The 23705-nt window shown below is 48.2% G+C and overlaps 10 protein-coding genes across 10 annotated transcripts; 4 read left to right on the forward strand and 6 right to left on the reverse strand.

Annotated features, from left to right (window-relative positions):
* Nucleotides 1-1745: 1745 nt before the first annotated feature.
* Nucleotides 1746-2357, reverse strand: N7466_003668 (60S ribosomal protein uL11; the record flags this gene model as incomplete). The annotated part of the gene is made up of 3 exons (XM_057163065.1): nt 1746-1759; nt 1814-2293; nt 2354-2357. The coding sequence occupies 3 exons, from the start codon at nt 2355-2357 to the stop codon at nt 1746-1748; spliced, it is 498 nt and encodes a 165-aa protein (XP_057021746.1).
* Nucleotides 2358-2958: 601 nt separating this feature from the next.
* Nucleotides 2959-5553, reverse strand: sec23 (GTPase-activating protein SEC23; the record flags this gene model as incomplete). Its single annotated transcript, XM_057163066.1, has 6 exons — nt 2959-3156; nt 3221-4318; nt 4369-4851; nt 4908-5202; nt 5262-5392; nt 5461-5553. The coding sequence occupies 6 exons, from the start codon at nt 5551-5553 to the stop codon at nt 2959-2961; spliced, it is 2298 nt and encodes a 765-aa protein (XP_057021747.1).
* An 817-nt stretch (nt 5554-6370) lies between these two features.
* Nucleotides 6371-7989, reverse strand: N7466_003670 (DNA primase subunit PRI2; the record flags this gene model as incomplete). The annotated part of the gene is made up of 3 exons (XM_057163067.1): nt 6371-7129; nt 7191-7741; nt 7800-7989. 3 exons carry the CDS (start codon nt 7987-7989, stop codon nt 6371-6373), a joined length of 1500 nt encoding a protein of 499 aa, XP_057021748.1.
* Nucleotides 7990-8659: 670 nt separating this feature from the next.
* N7466_003671 (adenylate kinase ADK2) lies at nt 8660-9481 on the forward strand (the record flags this gene model as incomplete). Its single annotated transcript, XM_057163068.1, has 2 exons — nt 8660-8831; nt 8907-9481. 2 exons carry the CDS (start codon nt 8660-8662, stop codon nt 9479-9481), a joined length of 747 nt encoding a protein of 248 aa, XP_057021749.1.
* Nucleotides 9482-9786: 305 nt separating this feature from the next.
* N7466_003672 (thermonuclease family protein) lies at nt 9787-10866 on the reverse strand (the record flags this gene model as incomplete). Its single annotated transcript, XM_057163069.1, has 1 exon — nt 9787-10866. One exon carries the CDS (start codon nt 10864-10866, stop codon nt 9787-9789), a length of 1080 nt encoding a protein of 359 aa, XP_057021750.1.
* A 1641-nt stretch (nt 10867-12507) lies between these two features.
* N7466_003673 (uncharacterized protein) lies at nt 12508-13858 on the reverse strand (the record flags this gene model as incomplete). The annotated part of the gene is made up of 5 exons (XM_057163070.1): nt 12508-12943; nt 13004-13084; nt 13139-13452; nt 13510-13626; nt 13709-13858. 5 exons carry the CDS (start codon nt 13856-13858, stop codon nt 12508-12510), a joined length of 1098 nt encoding a protein of 365 aa, XP_057021751.1.
* A 1930-nt stretch (nt 13859-15788) lies between these two features.
* On the reverse strand, nt 15789-16959 carry N7466_003674 (putative peroxisomal carrier protein; the record flags this gene model as incomplete). Its single annotated transcript, XM_057163071.1, has 4 exons — nt 15789-15912; nt 15973-16210; nt 16265-16803; nt 16865-16959. 4 exons carry the CDS (start codon nt 16957-16959, stop codon nt 15789-15791), a joined length of 996 nt encoding a protein of 331 aa, XP_057021752.1.
* A 1100-nt stretch (nt 16960-18059) lies between these two features.
* Nucleotides 18060-20755, forward strand: N7466_003675 (calpain-like protease PalBory; the record flags this gene model as incomplete). The annotated part of the gene is made up of 4 exons (XM_057163072.1): nt 18060-18110; nt 18166-18530; nt 18580-18808; nt 18857-20755. 4 exons carry the CDS (start codon nt 18060-18062, stop codon nt 20753-20755), a joined length of 2544 nt encoding a protein of 847 aa, XP_057021753.1.
* A 291-nt stretch (nt 20756-21046) lies between these two features.
* On the forward strand, nt 21047-22452 carry N7466_003676 (uncharacterized protein; the record flags this gene model as incomplete). Its single annotated transcript, XM_057163073.1, has 4 exons — nt 21047-21149; nt 21214-21314; nt 21397-21524; nt 21582-22452. 4 exons carry the CDS (start codon nt 21047-21049, stop codon nt 22450-22452), a joined length of 1203 nt encoding a protein of 400 aa, XP_057021754.1.
* Nucleotides 22453-22868: 416 nt separating this feature from the next.
* On the forward strand, nt 22869-23358 carry N7466_003677 (uncharacterized protein; the record flags this gene model as incomplete). Its single annotated transcript, XM_057163074.1, has 2 exons — nt 22869-23236; nt 23301-23358. 2 exons carry the CDS (start codon nt 22869-22871, stop codon nt 23356-23358), a joined length of 426 nt encoding a protein of 141 aa, XP_057021755.1.
* Nucleotides 23359-23705: the final 347 nt, after the last annotated feature.

Genomic DNA, 23705 nt, shown 5'->3' on the forward strand with positions numbered 1-23705 from the left:
ACTGTACTCTGCATGAGTTCTTGGAAAATGCTATCCTAGACTAGGTATTGGCTATTCAAAAACTATTCCCAGAATCATTGATGTTATTTTATAACCATTAAACATTAAGTCAACCATAAAGAGACCCAATTATTCAAACCAAAGAACGAGGCTGTGGTTTGAGGTTCGCGCGTCCTACATGTGCCCACATGTGCAGGTGGACTCTAAAGGAGTCCAGCGGTGTGTTAGCGACCGTTCGGTGTTTCAGACATTCAATGTTTAGACAGTGTTTACATACTACCAATTCCCAATGTTCAATATACTGTTCCACCTGGGAAATATATTTGAAGCCCAGGACCTCGGGCGGCTGTTGAATCCACTCAAGTGCTGGCGTAGTCCCAAAATACCTAGGTATATCTACATACTACATGTGTAGGAGGTAGGTACTTAGTATATATGCACTCGGGGGCTGTGTACATGTGCACTAGACTCAAACCTTCCAAGGTTGGCATAACGCCTCCAGTGGCCCAAACCTTTAAATATATCAATTGTGGTGTTAAAACACTGCTGCCTATACTGCGCGTAAGCACCCATGAACTGATATTGATACACAACCTTCCAAGGTTGGAACATACAGGTATGGATTGCTGATTTTCGGAAAATACATTCTCCAGATGTCCAGATGTCCAGAGCTGCTGCAGCCGAGAGAGTCGGGTGTGAAACATAATTCTGATTCTGATCTGATTCTGCGGGAGGGTCATGCAACCAGACCAATGAATGCCAGACGATCGACATCTAAATTGAAATGTAACAAGGGTACCCGTGGACATACACGGTGGACATCGGAGGCATGGAACACCAGCCAACCGGGAATAATGCTACACATGTGCATGTTCCTGTATCTGATTTGAGATTCCAATGTTTACAGAATCCCTGTCGACTGGCAGATCTCGGGCTAGTAGGCGCGAAAGAGCTCAGATCCACGGCGCAGTCACAACCTTGAGACCCTGGAATTGAAGCGCCAAATTGGAACTGGCAATAATTTTGCGAAAGAATACAGGGAGGAATCATACTTGGAAAACTCTGTAAATATTCAAATTTTTCTTTTCATTTGATTTTTCTTCTGTTCAACATTCTAGTCACTAATCCTTGTCCAGATGTGACTTCGGTAACGTCTACAATCCACATGGGAAATCGATTACAGTCTACATCAAAACCAGACAAGTCTGAATTTTGAGATGTAGACCCAAGAAATGGACCACTGAATCCACAGGGAATCGACACAAGGTCGACTCAACCGAGAATCCCGCGGTGAGTAATGGGTCATTTGCTCTCCTCTGCTTAAAATAAGCCTATACCACGCAGTAATGTTCAGACCTCGTAAGGAAAGAACGGTAAGGGCCAGAGTGTATCAGAGGGTTCCGGAAAAAAATGGGGCTTGCGCCGAGATGATCTAGAAAGCTTCCAGCATCCTCGTCGCTATTGAAATGCAGCGAGAGGAAATGCAATGAAGAGGTGGGAGAGAATAAAGGAAGAAAGATTGGATCAGTACAAACGGAAGGAAATCGGAATGCGAGGAATCCAATGATTCATTTGGAACACTCGCAGGAGCGCGAAAGAAAATGGTATCAAGTCATGACTCATGAACATTTTTGTTTTGTTATGATTGAGGCAACATTCGTATTCTGCAACTAGGACCGCTGTTACGCAAAAATCCACACCGTCACAAAAAAAGGCAGCTACCTCCCTCCATTCGAGAGGATAATTTATTCCTCGGGAACTGGACAATGGTTAGTGGTCAGAAACCGAGAAAGGGGGGTAGGATAAAACATACTGTCGATCTCGCCAGCCTTGACATCATCGGAGACATCCTTGGGGCTGCGGCCATCGACCTGGCAGCCGACGGAGAAAGCAGTTCCGAGAATCTCGAGAACGGTACCCTGGAGGCTCTTGGCCATGGAGCGGTGCTGCATCTGGCGGGCGATCTCAATGATCTCATCCAGAGGGATGGACTTGGTGTGCTTGATGTTCTTCTCCTTCTTGCGGTCACGGGGAGGCTCCTTAAGGGCCTTGATGACCAAGGAAGAGGCAGAGGGCACAACCGAGACGGCAGCCTGACGGTTCTGGATGGTGAGCTTGACAGTCACACGGAGACCCTTCCAGTCACCAGTGTTCTTGGCAATATCTTCACCAATCTTCTTGGGAGACAGACCGAGAGGACCGATCTTGGGGGCCAGCGCGGACTGAGCACCGACTTCACCACCAGTCACACGCAGGTGGATGACCTTCACCTCATTGGGATCGAACTTGGGAGCTGTAAGTAGAAATTTACGTTAGCCGCTATTAAATAGCTGACCCAGGTGATGATACTTACGCATGGCTAGTGCGAAAGGTAGTCGATCTGCCTTGGGTTGTCGAAAGGTTGGATGAAGAAGAAGGAAAGAAAATTTCCGGAACGAACGAGCGAAGAAGTCTATCGCGAAGGGGCCCCACAGGGGCTAGTAAGCGAGTGTCCCAAAAAGGAAGGTAGGGCAAACCCTACGGCAAGCATTCCTCCAATCACGTGACTCACTTCCATGGTCTTGAGCTTCTAGCCATTTCGGGTATAATGTTGATCATGTTGATTACTGGTACGGAGTGCAAATTAGTACTTGTGCTCATCGCTTGGCTACATAAAGTGGAGTACAGAAGTGACTGGTCGTGTAAATATCTAGTATCCCCTTTCTCTGGGGGTTTTTGTGTCAATTGAACCTTGGTATCAATCCATTCAATCTACTACTATATCGAAGCAAACAATTGGAAAATTTGAAAAATCACCGCTAAACATACACAAGACCCGAGGGGTCGGCGACCGCCCTTTGCTCTCATGGCTATCATCTTAACACGATTAGCTGGTACCAGATACCGCGAGTCTAATTTATAGTCAGTATTGAATTTCGAAGCAATTGAGGTGACTTTATCTTTGCAGGAGGACAGAACTTACTTCATCAGGTGATCCATAAAAGTCTGCAAAGAGACGTCGTCGGTGAAGATGGTTTGCGACGATACGCCACCGCCGTATCCTCCGGTAGTATGGGTAGTCGATGGGTTCAGCTTGGACAAAAGGAAACGGGCCTGGGATCCACCTGCATCACAGACAATGAATCGGGGCAGGGGGAAACGCTCGCCAATAAGTTCCTGAAAATTTAGTCAATAAGGTTATCCAAAAAGATGGCAGACTTTGAAAATTAGAACAACGAACCCGAGCGTCCTCCTTTGGCTGCTGCAAAAGCAACTTGAGGTTTTCGTATCCCTCTTGCTCCTGGTAACCGGCCTTCCGCCACTCGGCAATAGTCTCACCATGGAAGATAAGGATGTGGAAGAAAGTGTCAAGAAGAAGGATGTGTTGGGGTTGAATGGACGCTGAGTCCAGTAGCACGGGCTGGCTACCCTCCACTTCTAGAGAATATGAGTCCAAAGTAGGCTGAATCATGACTAGGGAGTCACCGGCATCCTCGTGATTCAAGACATGACGGTAGAACGCAGTCTCGTCGGGAGAGTTGTTGAAAACTTGCAAGAACTGGCTTCGTCGCAAGTGGAACATGAACTGGGGGTAGAGAGTGAAGTTCTTCTCCAGCCGGAATGATGTCGGGTCATCCTTCCGGTAGTCGGCAAAGCGTGAGCAGAGCCTGATCAGCATGCGATCCACCCAGCGGAGCACGTCTGGACCATCATCTACCTCAGCCTTGAAGACAGCGATTCGGGCCATGAGCACTGCAGCAGCTTCTTGGTCGAAGGATTGTGCCAGTGTCGGGTCACCAGCGGGTCCACTCAGGGGACGAGCGGTGGTAGTGACGCGTAGATGGTAGTGACCGGAAGAGTGCTGGTAGTATGTCAAGAACTGCATCATGCCCCTTTGAGGACCAGGCTGTACAGCAGAGGGACCGCCCTGGTTGGCAATCTCAAAGTAAATACCATAACTTGAGGACGGGTCAATACCACACATTTTCCACGCGCAAGTATTTCCAATACCGCATTCAGTTTCACCGACAGCGCTCGACTTCTTGTTTAAAGAGATAGCGTGACCAATCAAACCGGTAACCTTGAGTTCCTTGGTTGTGAGAACCTCCAATGAGGCATTGAAGCCCATAAGAAGATTGTCATTGGCGTCCTTGTCAAATACCCGAACAAATGACTGTTTGAACTGGGATGAGGTAAAGCTATCCGTCAACAGCATGTGACCACCTGTGAAGTTCGAAAGGTTCTTCATTTCCAAAAGACCGACTTGATCAAGACATCCGGCGAAGATATCAACAATGTGGCCGTTGTTGGCAGCGCGCTTCGCGAGGTTGTCATAGAACTAAGCGGGTTAGTACTTGGAGCAGGTCGTCAAAATTCAACAAGACTCACCTTGACAGCCTTCTTGTAGTACTTAATGTTATCGCGATCGATGTCGTGGTGAGAACGGATAGGCTCCTTCAGCTCAGGTGAAACGACATGACCGGGTCCTTCAGTAGCAGCACCACTGACAAAGTTCATGATACGGGCACCGGCATTTTGGAAAGAGCTCTCCAACAAGCTAGTCGCTACACTCAGAGCCACACCGGTACAGCGAAGGGGACGCTTATCGTTTGCAACAGGCCAGGGATCATGTTGCAATTGTTCGAGAACGTTGGTGATCTGGAACTCGGCTTGCTGAACAGGCAGAAGGAAGCGCGCGGCGGGAGGGAGTGGAGGGCGAGCTGGTTGTTGTTGTTGTTGTTGAGGGGCACCAGGACGAACACCGTGGGCGAGGCCTAGCATTTCTTGTACTTGCTTGGCGGTGTAGTCCTTGTTTCCTCGGAAGACGTAAGATTTGGCACACTCAGTGTAGCCAAGCTCATGCACTTGGGCCTGTGAACTCCGGGTCAATATACAAATGCATCTATATTAGAGGTGTTTCGCCCTACCATAGTTCCGTAGGTAACCAGACCGACCAGCGCATTCGGCGGCAGCAAAGACAAGCTCATGATGAGCGCATCCATGAGCGCCTGCAGGCTGTCATCTTCCTGGCAGGTATCGACAACGTAGAGGAAGATCGGGGGAGCAGGAGCCGGACGTGCCAATTGGTATTCGATCGTAGTACTCGAGGGGTGGAGCTCGGGGGGTATTGTGTTTTCCGTGATATCCTTATAGTGAGGAGGAAGAGGGTTGCGCATCAGACAGAAGGGACAAATCCAGATTCTCGCGCGAATATCGACAGTCCTAGGGATTGGGTCAATCTCACGCACGATCTGGGGATCAACATGACGGCGGATACTTACGCATATGGGTTGAGGACAGCTCGGCAGGGTTGCTTGCAAGTGACCGGCTCATATTGGAGCAATGGAGAGTCGGGCTTTTCCTTCAAGGGTGTATAGACAGCAGCGATGGGGACAACCAAGCGAGAGGCTTCCTAAATCCGGGGTTTAGTGTGAGAGGCGCGACATAGAGGGGCGAGCAAGTTCCGATCCATCAACACACCATACGAGAGCTCGGAAAGGTGTTCCAACTGAGCCGGATACCATCACGGTCCTCCACATCACTCCATTGATCCTTCAAAGTGTCGAAATCCATGGTGGGGAAAGAGGTTGGTGGATTCGGGGGTCCGATGTTGACCAAGGGGAGAGAGGGGGGGGGTTTGTTCTAGATAGAGCAAATCAAGGCGCACAGAACCTCGGTATGGGACAATACCAAGGAAATTTTAAATGAAAAGACCACACCAGAGCTTAACCCAGATCCCAATAACAAAGACCCCGACGTCAGTTTTCGGGAAGATGATCGAATGGGTGGATGGAGTTGTGTGAGGGAGTGGCTGTTCCCCGACTAAGGCCAGGTTGCAGCGCTACTGGTTGCTGTCGTTGCCCGTACAAACACGAGGGCCGCAATCAACTTATGCCTCAGGCAAGAATTCGTAACCACCTCATTTGGCTTAGTAAGCCCCAGAAGCAAAGTGCTTAAATTCTCGAAGCTCCGCTCCCTCTCCTTTCCTTTTTCATAAAATTTTCACGCCGACAAAATTTGGCATTCATGTCAACGGCTTCTGTCTTTCAATGACGAAGTTGTCCTCGCGTCGAGCGGAGATCGACTTGACCCGTTGCTGGGCACCTGGTTTTGAAAGGTCATTCTGATCCTTTCGGATTTATTGGGAATCAGCTGTGGTCACACTCTCCTCTTAAATTAGCAAATTTATTTTGAAATCATAATGAATAAAACGTATAGCATATTACGCTCTCAATTCCCTCTTATTAAAGAACAGTTCTACCTAGATGCTTTGCCCGATGACAGTGTACAAATTCCGACGCCAGCAACTCCTGTTGAACAGCCTTGGACGCGATGGGAGGCCGACATAACGTCATGAAAAAAAATGAAAAGACCGCGAAGGAAACGTTGGCTAGTCTCGACCAGGGGCCTTGGCGAGCTGTTTCAACAGGTAGCTGCGCTTGAAATAGACATTGGGATGCACAATGGTGTCCAGATCAGCTTGACTCCATGTTCCATCCTCCTTGACCTTCTTAATCTCATTTTTGTGCGAAAACTCGAAGACCCGATTGCAGGCAATATGATATCGTTGTCTGCCAACATCCTCTCGTACCTCACGCAAGATACCCTTATCATCGACGCCCGTTGACTGAAGCAGGCCAACAAGGTTATCGACAGAATAATGGCGGTATGGGCATCCGTGAGATTGACCAATGCCCACGTTGTTATCACCCAAAACCTTCTGACAAGAATAGGGCGGGTATCCACGACCCCGACGGGCATCACCACCGACATCACCATAAGCGTGGCGAATATTGTACTTATATTGGGAGTTGAATTCGTCGTCCGTTTTTCCTCGGAAGGACTGGCGCCAGAACAGGATACACTCTTCTAATGACATACCGATACCCTTGAGGAAGAGCGTATACTGTAGTCGTCCAAAATGCTTCAAGTGGTGGTTTTTCCGCAAGTTGACATGCAGGCTGCGCATGCATAGCGGGAAGTGCTGGGAGAGTTGATCGATGGAGCTGGCTGTAATTGCTGTCCCATCGACATGTCCCTCGCCCTCGGTGAATGTCGAGTCAGCACTGCCGAAATTCTTGGAAAGGTGGTTCAAGATGGGGGTCAGGCGGTCGTCCTCGTCTAAACGCGGCAGGGCTCGGCTTGTGAGCTACATCATATTGTAAGTCCGGTTTTCTGTGCATAATCTCCATTCAAACACTCAGACATACCTCAAGCGACCGTTCGAGGCGTGCGGTGAACTCGGCCATAATCATGGCAAGTTGCTCTCTTGCAGGAACATAGGCCTTACCCTTCTTCAAGAAGACAGTACGACGTTCCACCAGTTCAGGAACCTTTTCCCAGTCTACTTTATACCACGTTTCTTCATCCAACCGACGCAATCCTGGGGTTGAGCTTATCAAGCTGTCGGCCAGCGCATTCCGCTCTTCATCAGACACTGGCTCCCAGTCTAAGTCCAAGCTATCGACGAATGCTCGTCGTTCGCGGGAGTCATCTCGTTGGAAGCGGAATCGGAAGAGCATTGTTTCGGCGCGCGCGAATCGCCGACGGAGGTCCTCGGTGGCGGAGAATGCCAATCGAAGGATAAAATGGGAGTAGTGATCTTTTTGGCGCTCATTTTTTAGACGTTGGTCCACAATACCATGGGAAGCTGAGGTGTTTGCACTGAGGGGAAGATATTTGTCGAGAAGGGGGCCGATGTGCGTTGCGGTCTCCGCGGGGGTTTTGTTACGATATGAACATGCTTCGATCTCGGCCAGAACTGCATGAGAACATTAGCAAGTAGAAAAGAAATCCCCAGCCATATAGAACAAACATGCCCTTAAGTCGGTCAATTGCCCATTGCTCAAATTGCTCGAGCGTGATCTCTGCCGTTGGCGGCGTGTCGTACAGGTTCAGACGATGCGGGTAGTCGTGTTGCTTGTAGATGGGCGCGGCAAACTGTCTCTTTTTAGGATCGATGATAGCCCGACGTTTTGGATCGATTCGGTGAGCGGGTTGTCGAATCATGATGCCAATAGCACGCAGGCCTGGATGTGTATGTATGTCCAGGTGGTAGTAGTAATGATGAGAACCCACGCCTTATCGCGATCAGTAAATTGGTGCAGACGCGACGCGCTCCACGCGACAAATGTCACGTGATCGACAATTAAGGTGTTTTTGTTGAAGCCTCGGTGTTCAGGCTCGATTGAGGCAAACAAAAGTCATTGCTTTCCATTGGTTTCAAGTAAAACGCATGTGAGAATTGGAGTTTAAGCCGAAATACCGAATCAACGTCTCCCCCACCTAAGGACTCGTGATTTTATACATGTATATATATATTGATTTATCTTCGATTTGAGGTCATCCCCTTGATTCTTCACCGGGAACCAAAGACAGGAACCCTGCATACCACCGCAGCAACCCCCACACCGGAGATTCGGAAAATTGGGGAAATTGGGGGATCTGAGTAATAAGCGCTAGATAATTTGGCTTGGGTTCATGCATCTGTTGACCTTCACACTCTCTCCCTGTTATACACCTGCGATAGCGCATTTGATTTTTGGTTGAATCTCGCTGTACTCAACATTCCTCGGCATCCTGTCTTCTACGCGGCAGTTCCAGGAACGCTCGGTATAATTATATAGACAAAAGATCACAACACCAACCGCAGATTCTACTACACACGATACTTTTCAGGATGTCGCACACAACCAGGCAGCTTCAAAGGCCTGCTCGGATTATTCTCATTGGTGCACCTGGGGTAGGAAAGGGTACACAGTCAGAGCGCTTGCTGTCCCGGTTTCCGCAGCTGGCCTCCATTAGCTCCGGGGATCTTCTACGAGAAAATGTTCGCCGAAGAACACCACTAGGTAAGTAGAAGCTTGATTCTGTATCTGAGTTTCGCGTGGCTCACTGGGTATTAACTATTTTTTCTTATCACATAGGCGTTGACGCCGAGGCCGCAATGCAGTCTGGCAACCTGGTCCCAGACTCGATGATACTCAACCTCATCTCCTCGGAATTGACATCCAAGGGCTGGCTAGCCCCCTCCTCGCAATCTAAGCCTGCCTCATCCTCCCCACAGTCTTCCAATAGTTCACAAACACTATCTCCCACCGCTTCCTTCATCCTTGACGGATTCCCCCGGACCGCTGCGCAAGCATCCAGCCTCGACACGCTAGTCCCCGTCAACTTCGTCGTCCAACTTATCACTCCTCCCTCTGTCATTCTCTCTCGGATCGCATCTCGCTGGGTTCATGAACCATCTGGCCGGGTATATAATACGGACTTCCACCCGCCCAAGGTCCCCGGTAAAGACGATGTCACTGGGGAACCATTGACCCAACGACACGACGACTCGATCGATACATGGAAGCAACGACTGCGCAAGTTTGAGGAGACAAGCCGCGCTTTGCTTGAGCATTATGAAGGTCGCGGCTGTGTGTGGCGTGTCGAAGGAAACAGCAGTGACGAGATTTCTCCACAACTATTTGCTGAGGTCGAGAAGCGGTTCTGCTAAGACGCAAGCCGATACCTTCTAAACAATCACCTCATGTTCTTATTGACCCGCCTTTTAATTTCCGCACGTGTTTCGTGGTTTATTTCGGGCTTCGATATACCCTGTTATGCTCCCGGGCCCGACTGGAGCACTCTGTACAGCCATCCATTTCGTGTACCATATATTCATACACTCAGATTAGGTCCAACCTCGGAAGGTGGGACACCCCGGAACAAAACCATATTTTTCTCCATACACATACACTATACATAGTCATATCGAGTCGTTATGCATATACATCGGAAAGCAACACCAGCATGAGTGGCTTACTTTGATTTACTTGAGTTATCCACATCCCCCATACCCATCCGATTCTTATATTCCCTCGGACTCTCCCAATCCGATCCAAGTCTTTTGTAATCTTTCCACAAGCCCTTGGATTTGAGCCTGGCCTGCGATTCAGCCTTGCGATATATCTTCTCCACCGCCGCACCCCCAAACTCAGCCCCAACCTTTGCCTCGTAAACCGTCGCGAGTCCCCGTTTCAACATCTCATATGAAACGTCTCGGCGGCGGAAGGGAGGAAAATCGAATGCACGTCGTACAAACACACTCCCTACAACGCGATTATATTGATCTTGTCGGTAGATAGATGCACGTATGCGGCGACCGAGAAGATACGAGGTAAGCCAGGAGTGGGCATCACGAGCGAATGGTTGTTCGGGGCGACCGAAATGTGCAAGTTCGGGAGCGTCTATGCCAGCTAGACGAATGTGGATCTGAGTAGATAGCTTTTTGTTAGGCAAGGCAAGATTTTGGCGCCAGGTGGCGCCTTGTGTCAACAACAGACGAACCGTTTTGTCCTTAAGCTCCTTTTTAGTAGTAGGGACTTTCTTCCAAGGCAACCAGCCCCAGCCAGCTAGGCGTCCACCAGGTGTGTGATAAATCCTGAAATTATCGCCATCGCCAACCCGGGTTACCTGTCCGAACACCGTGCGGCGGCGCAGCCAGGAGGGCGAGATGCTAGGTGCGTCGGGGACGCGGCGGAGGTAGCGACGGTGTAGACGGACAGCAAATAGGATACCACTTGTGAGGAGGATGGTAGGCGCAATGGTTCTGGGTTCTATGAAGTCGGACCAATCGAGAAAAGATGTTTGGGGTGGCGGTGTGGTCGTGGTCGTGGAAGCGGTATTTTGTAGTTTTTCGTCGTCATTGGTTGACTTGGAACTCCATGGGGGCCATCGCATATCGGCCCATGTCCCTACTTGGAACAGAGAGGGGAGTAGGTTGAAATGTTGAGTGGAAAAGGTGAGTGTTGTTGGGGACAAGATGATCGCCGTGGGGAAGCTTAGAGGGCCTGCAGTCCTCGGCGATCGTTGCCGTAGATACGCGCCTTTGTATACCATGGCCGCGATTTTCCATATCGGGATGGATACCGCAGCTTTATCTTATTGATAGTAACCATTGAGACCAAGCGTGCGAACAGAGCATAGAAGCTATTCAAATGTTTCCTTCATAGTATAATATGCACTATGTACGATCATTTTGGGGATCCAAGGTTGCTTCCAACATTTGTAGGTTGGTGACCAGACCATGACGCTTATTCAGCATTTAAGGTACCAGTTGACATAACTAACTGGTTAACGTGACTTGTACTGCCAATGATGTTAGGGAGATGGTCTTCGGGATAAATTTTGAGTAGTTCCACCCGGTTTTAGACTCCTGTACATACTTGTAGGCCCTTCGCTCGGAGGAGGCAGACGTCGGTCAGAATCATCTTCCAAGGTTTCAAGGCTCTTCATGGGGGAAGATTGGACGTGATGGTGTCTAAAGCGAATCCTACTACGTAGCTAAAAAGGTTGGATCCAACATTGAAGCTCAGATCTCTAATATGGCGGAGTCAAAAGGCTAACTTTATTGGCAGATTCGATGCCATCAATCAATTGCAGATCACAAAGTTCAAATGTTATAGGTTGGATTTACTACATATACTCAATTCCTATATGTATTAACTACTACTCCGTACATAGTAGCAATTGTGACTGAGTGGCGGCCTCAAAGATGTGTAACATACTGACAACAGCCGAAATTTCGATCAACATCGCAGTCGATCGGATCATTGATGTATGCCGTCTGTTTATGTGAGACAGCACCTTTATCCGCTTATTCATGTTTTGCCAGAGTATACGTCGCACGGTGAGCATCTGGAGTATTTTCTATTTTCACTCGAAATTTGAGAGTTGCAGCATAGCTGTAGCTGAAGTGCTCTGTATAAAGGACGGACTAGACACAATATTAATGGATTTGCTCCGCAGGTGTGCTTCTCTTGGCAACAGTCCACTGTCCGTTTTACATATACGACCCAGATGGCTTCATCAGGAAGAGGGTACGTACGATGGTGTACACTATGTACATGCTACAACATACATAGGGAATACACGTGCACTGATGGTGTGGGTCCCCCCCTTTTCAATGTCGATCAATGAGCCACAGCCGATGGAGTGAACGGGCTTCTCCGAGACCTCAACAACATTCTGGAATACACGTGACCCTTGGGTTCGGTATTTAGGGTTCGTCACACTGAGACCTCATTTCGGTAAATTCCGCCAAGTGGAAATTAAATTACAGGTACTCGTCTCGAGGACATCTAGGTTGAACTGGACTTGGAACATTTGAAGTTCGAAATTCGAAATTGGATTGTAGTGTTATTGTTACATTATATGTTTATGTGCTTGTTTCTGCACAAAAAGATGGATATTTTTAAATGTCAGATGTCAAGACTCGTAATGCCGCATTGGCAAGTCTTTTGACCAGTACCAGTATATACAGGAAATCAGCCTTCCACCCCACATGTGCATGCGTGGACGCTTAGAGAAAAAGAAAAAAGAAAAAAATATGCAAGGGAAATATCGGGGGACCAAAAAATGAAAACCAAAACCATGATGCGAATAAACCCTAGTAGTAATTAGATGAAAGAAATGAATGTAGAATATACTTGTTGGAACCTTCCAAGGTTGATAATTTGAGGTCGGCCAGTCTAGAAAAATCTAGTCGTAAGCCACAACGACCTGTCGACTGACGAGAATATCGGCTTGACCAGGTCGTTGACCGTTCTCAAGAATGTCCTTCTGACTGTCTCCATCGCTGAGGCTGCCGCCACGTCTTGTGTGATCGGCGACCGAGGTGCTGGTGATTTGATTTTTCTCGTGATCAGCAAGCTCATAGTTTCCGGAGAAGATAACTCCCTGACTGCGGTGCGAGCTCTTAAATCCGGGGGATTGGTGGTAGTCTTTGTAATCAGAGTTCTTGCGATCGCGAAGGATACGGAGAAGCGGACGGAGGGTTGCCACATTTCCGACGATCATGCCGATGCCGTTCTCTGCAAATCCCCAGATGACCACGTTTGCGACCTGGTAGAGATAATCTTCCTGGTTGGTGAGGGCGACAGTGTACTTGAGTCGGACACAGGCTGACATCGATGCACTAGAAGAAATGTATGTTAGCTTCGAACAAAAGGTGACAGGTGACGAGATGAACACGCACAAGACACCGAGGCCCATCAAAGCGACGATTGAGATTTTAGTGTTGCGATTGATCTGCACGTTCCAGAGCAGAGGTACCGGCCTAATATGGAAGTTAGATCATGATCTTTATACAAGATAGGTCACGAGTGCATACAGGAAAGCTGTCACCCAGTCGGTAAGGATGTTGACAGCGGTACACGCGTAGTACACATCAGCAAGAACGTAGCCTGCCTTGCAGTGACCTCCATTCGCGAGGGCTTTGGCGCTCCAGGCAGCTTCCACGGGAATGCAGTTGGTCAGAATGAAGATTAAAGCGATAATGTTCATCATAACGAATGTAACGATGACGGCGTATTGTACGTAAAGATATATCTTCCGGCCACCTGCCACTCGGATCAACATCCAGCTGATGCTGAGCTTGATCGGAATGATAGCCGAACAATAGCCGACTTCGAAGACCAAGAAGAACTAGTCCATCAATTAGTGCTATGTTCGACCAACGTGAGAAGTATCTAATTTGCTCACCTTCTTTCCCTCTGCCTCGTATTTTGCATTACCAGGCTCCGCAAAGGTCGAATCCCGAATACCAATTCCATTGAAAGCTCCTCCAATACATCCTGCTACGAGGACGGCGAATGGTACCTTTTGATGTTCATGTCAGTCGGGACGTTGAGATTTACCTAATAAAAAAAAAAAAAAAAAAAAAAAAAAAAAAAAACCTCACCAGTGCTATTGTCATAATCCAGTCCTCTACTCCCCATGACTTGCGGGTCAATCTGCAATAAACTCGCAAACCGTAGGTTATCAAAGCCAAGACAGTTAACATGATCGTGCTGCCCGCCAAAGACGGAGCAGCATCCCCGTAGATGGTCATTGTGTCAAGATTGCAAACGATGTCAACGGCCGATTCCAACGTCTGAAAACATTGACATGAGTCAGTGGGGGGTGTTGTGGACTTTTTGTTGTTGATCAGGGAGGTTTTCCCCTGACCAAGCAGAAGCTAGTGTGTTGCACTAAATCTGTTTCAGGTAACTATGGAGAACAGAACGGAGTAGTAAACGGAGAACAATAATAACGTCAAGACGCGGGTGGAGTCATGGAGATATAGCTTTGGGAAATCCGCAGTTTGCAAACCTTAAAAAAAGTTCCGGATAGCTGCGTCGGTTACCATGACTGGTTTTGTATAGGCTAGACTGGAGAGGAAACAATGGTACTGTTGTTGATTTGCTGTCAATTTTGAACGGAAGTCAGCCGTGGCGAATCAGAAAGAGTGGATTGAGCCTCCACTCGCGTCGTCGAAACTTGGAACCAAAAAGTGGTGACACCGATCGACAACAGGATTATTACCACCAGCAGCAGGGCCCACGACCATTTCTCACTAGCCCTGCAAGGTGGCTTATCCCTGGCGAAATACGCGAGTAGACGGAGCCGCCAAGGCTGAAGATCAAAATTTTTAGTCAGTCTAGAACGACTTAGCGTTCGAATTGGTGTACTTGGTGGCGTCTCTTCACTGACAAGCACGGAGTTCCCCTTAACCGCACCGAAACTTCTGCCGGCAATACGAAGTAGATCGGCCAACTGCCTAGCGCCGCCATGATTGGGCTGATGCGATGAATCTATTAATCGTGTTGATGGCGTTGATCGCCTCTTGACGCCACCAGATTCAAACCGGAAGGCGGTGACTTTCTGACTTTTTTATTTTATTTTTTCAGGCAAGTTTCAGGCTTCGGCAGGAATCACGTGTTGTGGCACGGAACCTAAGACCTTTTCATCGGAACCTTGGAACCCGAAGATGGTATCCGATGGTATTGCACAATTGTTGGACAATCGAAAATTCGCAATTGTAGATAACGCCTTCTTCAGTCGGACCCCACCCCCTTCCAGCCTATAGGCACCTTTCCCAGTGCAAATTCACTTCAGCCATGGTCCATCATCCGTATTACTATTCCACTAAAGTCCAAGCTCTGAAAAGGAGGATCGAGAGAGACCCATTAGGTATTTATGTACTATGTAGTAGATATATGTACTACCTGATGTGGACAGAGAGGATACCTAATGGGCCCCTTTGCCCAAAATGGATTCAGTGCCATACTTCTGCTTGATGCAGCGCCAAAGTCGTCAACGGCATGATTGACTAGCCAAGAATACAATTCTGCCGAGAAAATATCTTTTTTTTTCCAGGACCTTCAAAATCAAAATTCAAGCTGATCTGACGACCGTTCGTGTTCAAGATCAGACACGTGGCTTGTAAAAGGCCCATATGATTGCCATGGTGCTGTAGATGTACTCGGGTGTACTACAGACCATGTATTTTGGGTAGTAATCAGGTGCGTGTCCGTGTCATACCCTCAATTCAAGTCAACTTTACGGGATGAACCTTACTATGGAATGACCACATGCATGCGATGGAATTGTGGAGACCGGCAAGTTTCACTAGTGGAAAATAGCTACAATAGCAAATTTTCCGAGTGCTATTTGTGATTTGGTATTGAAATTAGACTCTACTAGTTCGAAGTGCAATCTTGCAGGCAAGCATCAATGAGTTTATAGACCAAGTCGAACCAAGTCAAACTGTGCACTTCGTATGTACAATCAAGTTTATCATAAAATATCGGTGGGAGAAACAGCCCCTGAAAGACGGGAACCAACAGATGTCTAGACTATCCAATATTGATCCAAAGACGCTGGAAACAAGAAGAACCATCGCGCCGTCAAAAAAGAGAAATAAAGATAGAAAGTAAAAGAGAAACAAGGGAGACAAACACGCAGAAAGAGAAATTGGCGTATATTAAACGGTATAAGGTTTACTTCAGCGTTGCAGGCATGCTTGTTTTGGCCGTCTCTGCAATAACCTGTGCTGCCTTCTGCAACCTATCCTTCCTGATCTTCTTGAGATAGGCGAAGAGGACAATGAAGGCCAGTTCCATCCTGCAGTATTGTTAGATAAATTGTATACAACGCAAGCGGAAAAACCAAGACAGAACGAACCTCTCCTTGGTCATCATCAATAGACCTTGTACTAAAAGGCCCTTTGTGATCTGTGGCCCAATACCCTTGAACAGGGAAAGCACACCCTCATTCTCGACGATATACTTCATCACCTCTCCAAAGGTCTTGAAAGGTTTTCCTTTGCGAGAAGGCGGAGGGCGAGATTGCAAACCAACCTTGGCAACAATCAAAGGCTGAGTAGCAATGGTTGCAAGAGCCTTGGACATGGCACCGAGGACTATTTGTGTTAGTTTGCATAGATAAAGGATACAGACCAACTATTGCTACTCACAGAATGCCTCCCAAGGCTTCAGGTTGTTCTTTCCAGGGAAAAATACATCCTTCAATCGCTGGTATGCACCATAGGTGATAGCAGGGTTGACAACCAGGATCAAGCTAGCCTTTAGGCCTCTCCACAGACCAGACCACCCGTCCTCGCTTTCCACCACCTCCCGACCGGTCTCAATAAGACCCTTCTTATCGTTTTTAGATTGTGTCTGCTGCCGAGTGGTAATGACAGCGACTGGAATGGTGAAGATCTGGGCGACGGCGCCTGCGACGGCGCCGAGACTAAGCTCGATGGCTGTTCCGGGGGGCTTCGGTGTCTTGTTGGAGGCCATGTACAAAGCTCGAACGACACTGTACCAGTAAAAATAGGCAAAGTTGGTGGAAGCAACGCCTAGGAGTGAGCCTGCAATCCCAGAGTACAGGCCACTGATACCCTCCTTCTCCGCAATCTTGGTGATCGCATCCAGAGTCGATTTATAGTGTTCACTATCGTCATCCTCCCCATCTTTCGCCTTGACCTGGACTTGCAATTTCGTCTTGACACTGTTTGTTAAAATCGCGGGGTCAGCCGATTGAGTTCACCGAGTTCAGAATTGCTCCTTACAGATCCAATGGGTATACAAGGGTATTCGCCAATACTGCACCCGTTGCACCTGCGACGGCACTGCCCCACGGGGGAAGCTTTGATTGACCTGACATCTTGTATCGATGGGGCGAAATAAAGGCGATTAAAGGGTTGAAAAAAAGAGAAAAAAGAACGGTCAAGCTCGAAGCGAGTGAAAGGGGAGACCGGGCGGGGCCTATGGACCTGAGACCACGCTTGTTCCGTCCGAAGACCGGTGAGATCGAATATTGGGGAGTTGCGTCGAGGAATTCGGAGGATCGGAGGTTCGCAAAAAGATCATGGAATATTGAGGGTTTAGCACAAAGTAACCGACGATGCCCGAAATGCACGACCCTGATAACCGGACACAAGGTCACCGCGCAGCGCCGAGGTGCTTCTGAGAGTGACGAAACGACCAACGAGCCGAGGTCCACTCGGCTCCTTAGTCAGCCGGCACTAAGATTGCCTTGTGGATGCGGACTGAATTATCTGATCTTGAATGTGAACCTTGGAATGAATCCGGCATTGAAGCCAATGGATTTAGTATTGAATGATGCATATTCGGAGAGACCTAGATATTATGATCCAAGCTTGTAGTCGCCGAAATCACTATTACTTGAAGCACTCGAAGGGAAGCTTAGAGTCTCTTTCACCAAGTATATAGCCTCAAACACTACATTTTCTGTAGCCGAAGTTCTCTGCCGGGGCTTATGGACTTTAAAAGATCTGCCAACTTCTACCGCTTCCATACGAACTTTCAAATGACAAGTATTCTCTGAAGTAGATTTGATTGATTGGTGAAAGAGTATCATTGCAGGTGGCTGTCATCTTAGTAGTCTTGAATTTTAAAGCATTCGTGTTGTTACTTATTAGTAAGTACCCAGTTTTATGTGTGTACTTGACTAGTAGCAAGAATACTGTATTGACACAGTTACTTAGTACCTAGTACATAGTAGTAGGCACACCAATCCATTGCCATAAAATGACACAATATGCTGTACTTGTGAAGTATTTAAACTTGGATAGATGCAAACGGCATGTGGTAAAGTGGTCATGGTAAGAGCTCGATAAGGCTTTGTTGACAGAGTGGACCGGTAACGGTCCCGAATATGCGGGGCGCGCGTCTGCCTTATGACCACAACTCAAGCTCACGCAACCTTTCATTCGATCGGTTCGTTCGATCCGAAAATACAGCATGTCTAGACCCGGTGGCCCAACACAGGGCTCACATATCTCACAAGCTCGGGTTTGGAGCCCCTTGAGTTGTTTGTAACTTTACGGATCGGCTAACCGGCATTTAGAGGGCCGAAGGAGCCATAGCTACCGCGACCTCTCAAAAGGCGGCACTCGAGGCTGCCATCAATGCCGCGGAACATTACATGAGGGCTTTGCACCTTGCGTCGGCAGAAGACAAAAAGATCCTCGATTCTAAATGCAAGGAGCTCATCACGCGGGCTGAAAGGATCAAAGTTGCGGGGAACTGGCAAGCAGTTGTCCGCGCAAGAAGCATCCCCGGTCTACGAGCTCCCGCGTCCAATCGGAAACTCACCACCCGCGAAGAAATTATTATTCTGGAGGGTGCGAAGCTGAACGGCTTTATTTTCCCTCCATGGAAGGGTCCTCCACTTCCCCAGGAATTTCTGGTAGATGAGGGTGGTCCGTTCACGTATGTGTACCGAGATTACCTCGCTGTAATCAATTCTGACTAGTTACAGGGATTCACCCGATCTGCATCTATCTGAATGCCAGCACGGTATTTTCGCAGGATGGAGGAGACCGACAGATCTGCTTCGTACAAGACAAAAGACAGATCAGTCTCATCCGGTTCAACCTGTCATGGCAGTAACAAAGACAACCGATCTAGTACAAGATGTCTTGACCGATTGCTCCGTAGTTGCCAGTCTTTGCGCAACAACTTCCCAATCAGAGCGTGGTCTGGGTATGGTATGTACCACTTTTCGAAATTGGATGGACCTATACTGATGAAACTAGCATGCCTCTCCAGTGGTGTATCCATGTGAAAGTGACACGGGAACACCCAAGTTATCACCATCTGGCAAATACATATTTTCATTCTACTTCAATGGAGTCTTCCGAAGAGTTGTCATTGATGACCGGCTTCCGTCCTCCAACACTGCAAGATCATTACATGTAATTGATCGCAACAACCCCAATTTCCTGTGGCCAGCCCTGGTAGAGAAAGCCTATCTCAAGATCCGTGGGGGTTATGACTTTCCTGGAAGCAACTCAGGCACAGATCTCTGGGTACTCACCGGATGGATTCCCGAACAAGTCTTCCTACATGAAGATGAGGCTACTCCAGATGAGATTTGGGGGCGAGTGTACTCGCCCTTTTCCAATGGCTATGTCGTGTTGACCATCGGAACTGGTAAGCTGACCGAGCTAGAGCAGCAAGGTCTAGGCCTAGTGAGCGAGCACGACTATGCAATTCTAGACATGAAAGAGGTCAACGGACGACGCCAGTTCCTATTGAAGAACCCTTGGGCGGGAGCAGAGCCGACCATGAAGAGTACGAGCACCGCTTCGACGAACTTAACCAGTACAGCTTCTCCTCTATCACCAGGCACATTCTGGATGGACTGCGAACAAGTTCTGCAGAACTTCGAGCATCTCTATTTGAATTGGAATCCGGGACAGTTCAAGTGTCGCGAGGACATTCATTTCACTTGGGATCTTTCTCAAGGTCGTGTCATTGCAGGATGCTTTATCAAGAACCCGCAATTCTCAATATACAGTGAAACTGGCGGCAAGGTTTGGCTTCTGCTAGGGAAACATTTCAAGACTGCCGATCACCAAGCCTTTGAGGGCATGGGAGGACAAGATAGCCATGGATTTATTAGCATCTACATATTCCAGGCAGACGGCAAACGGGTGTCTCTCAGTGATGGAGCGCTTCATCGCGGACCATATGTTGACTCACCGAATACTCTCATGAGGTTAGAGATGCCCCCAAGAACAGTCTATACGGTGGTTGTCTCGGAACAATCTCTGCCATCATCCTCTCAAAATTTCACCCTCTCCGCGCTATCAATATCTCCTGTGTCACTTGCACCCTCGAGAGACAGGTTTATGTGTCTTAATAAAGCAAGTGGCCTCTGGAATGCCTTGACCGCTGGCGGCAACGCAGAGTCAGCTCGATACTCATCAAATCCACAATTCAGTCTTCAGGTTTCCGAAAGAACGGATATTTCCATTCTTTTGGAATCCAATAGCTCTGAGCTTGCAACTCATGTGAAAATATTTTGGTCCAATGGCCAGCGCATCTCACGAGTCCGCAGCCGTGACATGATCGCTGATAGTGGGGATTACTGTCGAGGATGTGCTTTGGCAGAAACGAAATCCCTCGAGAAAGGCACATACACTGTTGTCTGCTCCACTTTTGCTCCGGACCAACTCGGCCATTTCACACTTTGGATTTCGTCGGATATTCCCTGCGTGGTACAACCGCTAGCCTCAGAATCTGCTGGTCGCCGGGTTACCATGTCCAAAGTCGGGATTCTCTTTCCAGGAAAAGACCGAATGCTGGCTTCGCTCCAGGTATCACGCCTTACACGGATAAAGCTGGTTGCAAGAAACAAACGCTCAGCGATCGGTTCTAGATCTGTCGCTCCTTCGCCGGTGTTGATGACAGTGGAACGTGGACAGGGCCCTTACAAAGAGACTCTTGCCGTTTCGGAAGATGGAACCCACTGCGATGCAGCCTCGGGTGTCCGAATCGATGACTTTGATCTATCTGACTCCCAAAAAAGGGTATGGATAGTCATTGAAAGAATTGGAGGACCCGGGGGCCAAGTGGAAGACCACTTCGAGGTTGAGGCGCTTGCTGAGGAGCGCGTGGAAATCGGCGAATGGATGGTGGAAGATGCTTGACTTAGGAAAAAGATAATCAAGCCAAAAAGAAACCTTGGTATTGGGTGAAAAATGACTTAAAATTTCAGAAGCGTACTAGTAATGTTAACTATCTCACATTTTTAGTATCTACTAGTAGTACAGTTACTATTATGTATGGCAGCATGGCTTGAACTACTAGATAAGCTGCTTTATCTCCGCACGAGTACCGTGGGCGGTGGAGGACTGTCCCGAGCATCAAACGTCATCTGCTTTCCCCACTTTCACTCCCACTCCCATTTTCCCTTTCCCCTTTCTTCAGCAAATTCGACAATGGCTAGCAGTATTCCAGCTGGCGTGCGATCTTCGGACATCGGGCGCTTTGCGCTGCGTGCTGCGCAAATCGAGAAGGCAAAGCCGGTCATCGCATACTGGTGTGAGTGTTAACCCCCCCCCCCCCCCGCACGTAGACACGAAGCTAACCTCAATGGTCAATACAGGTAACTACCATATCGTGAACCAGATAATTGCCCGAGGACTTCACAATTCAGATGATGAAGTCAAGTTATACACTGCTGATCTAATGGACAAGTTGGAACAGGTTCGTCGCACAATCTCAGTTCCCCACTCTACGTTTCGCACTGCTGGGTTCTAGTACTCATTGTGGCTACCGGGGGGAATAGTTCAAAACCGAAAACCTAGAGAATGAGATAGTAACGGATAATGTCGCGGCAAGTGCATATGTGGAGCAATTTGGAGTTGAAGTCTTCAACCGCGCCCAGGCAGCCATGACTGCCAACAAGGTCACCAAGTGAGCATCTATGGCGCTCTATCCGACAATTAAAACACTAATTCTCTGCTCTTACAGGCAAACAGGTGATACTTTTTTAGCTGCGGCCACTTTCCTTGAACTGTGTCAGACGTGGGGCGATAGCGACCCAGATATTCTCGGGCGCATCAAATTTGCCAAATACCATGCAATCCGCATAACGAAAGCTATTAAAGCAGGAGAAGACCCCAATGCTTCAAATCCTGTACTGAAGGAAGAAGAGGAAGAGGAGGTCCAGGTTGAGAGTTCGGACGTACAGGCCTTCGACGAGTCAGTGGCTGAACAAGCAGCCAGGCCGAGACAAGCATCTGTGGAGGAGATTCCGGACGAGGCGGATCGCCTTGGACGACAAATGGCCCACCAATCATCGCTGAATGAGTCTCTTCACCCTTCTCGAACATCTTCCTTGCCACCCACCTCTACTTCAACACCCGACATTCCTTCGGTTCCACAAAATGCGCCGGGTTCCCCGCCGCAGAGAAAGGAGCTGGGTGACCATTCCAGTGATCTTGAGCTTCCCTCGACCCCGGGCACAATTGGAAACTCCACCTTTTTGCCGCAGCTACCCGATACCCCTGGCTCTATTAATGCAAACAAGGCCTCGTCATTCAATGCTTTCCAGTCCTTCCCGCCTCCGAGTGCTTCTGTCGCCGCACCCGATTCAGCCTCGTTCTACGACCCACCGAGTCCCGTTGCTCATAACCCTGCTCCTTCAGGACCGCCTTCGTTTAACCATCCTGCAGTTCCGGCACCGGCTGCCTCCAGCCAGCCTTCTCACTCCGTGGATGATAATTCCATTACCCTTGCTCAGAAACACGCCAGGTGGGCAGTCTCTGCTCTGACATTTGATGACGTGGAAACGGCGATCAAGGAGCTGAAAGCCTCTCTCAAATTCCTCGGAGTAGAGTGATTGACTTGAAGCCGGAGACTCTTTACTTTTGACATTATTATTTTATTCCCAGTAGCGTGAATGTATACTGTAGCTTACATACTACTGTATAGGTAATCATTACAACATTGAATGACGCTGCATTTGTCGTCGGGTGGTTACTACTAGTTTCATTGCCTTGATTAGTCCAACGGCGTCTTGATTAGTTCAAGTCATTTCCCAAGGTTTCCCAGGCGTCTTGATTAGTCTTCGGAACCCATTGATACTAGTACCTACTGGGGTACTAGGGAGTGACCTTGGGGGTATTTAATCCAAGCTCCCCCCCCCCCCCCCCCCCAATTATTCCAAGATTTTTCCTCTTCATTCCACCTTCATACTATATCCGCAACATCAATTCAACATCCACTCCAATCACTAATTACACACTAACTACGACCATGGCTACTGAAACGCCCCAAGCTTGGAGCAAAGTTCAGAATGAAGCAAGTCTTGGGATGGAAGAAGGAGTATTGCCTGCCGATGGGCCTCTCGCCATCACAAGCCCAACAGAGCAGTTCCGGGAATTCTTCGGCATCAAAGATGAGTTCTGGACCCAGTTTTGCAGGCGACTGCGAACCGAGGTGACCGAGTATTCTTCATGGGATCAGATACTGGAGGTAGAAGCCCATCGATGGTTATGTGCCGTCCGATTTCTGCATATTTATGGCGATGAATATTGGGGCAGCGAACAGAACGGCGATCAGTATCTCCTTGAAGAGCTGGTTGCTAACGATGAGACCTGGAAATACCCTGATAATGACGAGGTGTGAGTCATGACATTGCACGTGCGTTTTGCTTTGTGTTTAGACGAATACTGATGATACCCATAGGATCTGTTTTGGCTTATATCTCTTGTTGGGCAAGTTTTGTCTGCAGCGCTCGAATTAGGAGGAATTCCTGCAGGGAAAGCGTTCGCTTATTTTGTTCAAAGGCACAAAGAATTAGGTGTTCCACAAAAAAGAAAAAAAAAAGAAGAAAAGAAGAAAAGAAAGAAAGCAAAGCGCACAGAATGTGAATATAAATGCAAATGATCAAAACCCCAGAATCCAAACAATCCAAACATTTGAACAATGGGTCTCGGGGCGATCAGTTCCCAGTACCATGGCGCCTTCCGTGGACCTCCGATAGAGCAAGTTCCACGACGTCAGCGATTATATATGTTTTTTTTTTTTTTTTCAAACTAGTAAGGATATAGAAACTCCACTAGATTCAATAAGGAACTATAGATCAACGGC

This window comes from Penicillium verhagenii (assembly GCF_028828195.1).
Source record: "Penicillium verhagenii strain IBT 33310 chromosome Unknown utg000005l_segment0_segment0, whole genome shotgun sequence".
Taxonomy (NCBI): Eukaryota; Fungi; Ascomycota; class Eurotiomycetes; order Eurotiales; family Aspergillaceae; genus Penicillium; species Penicillium verhagenii.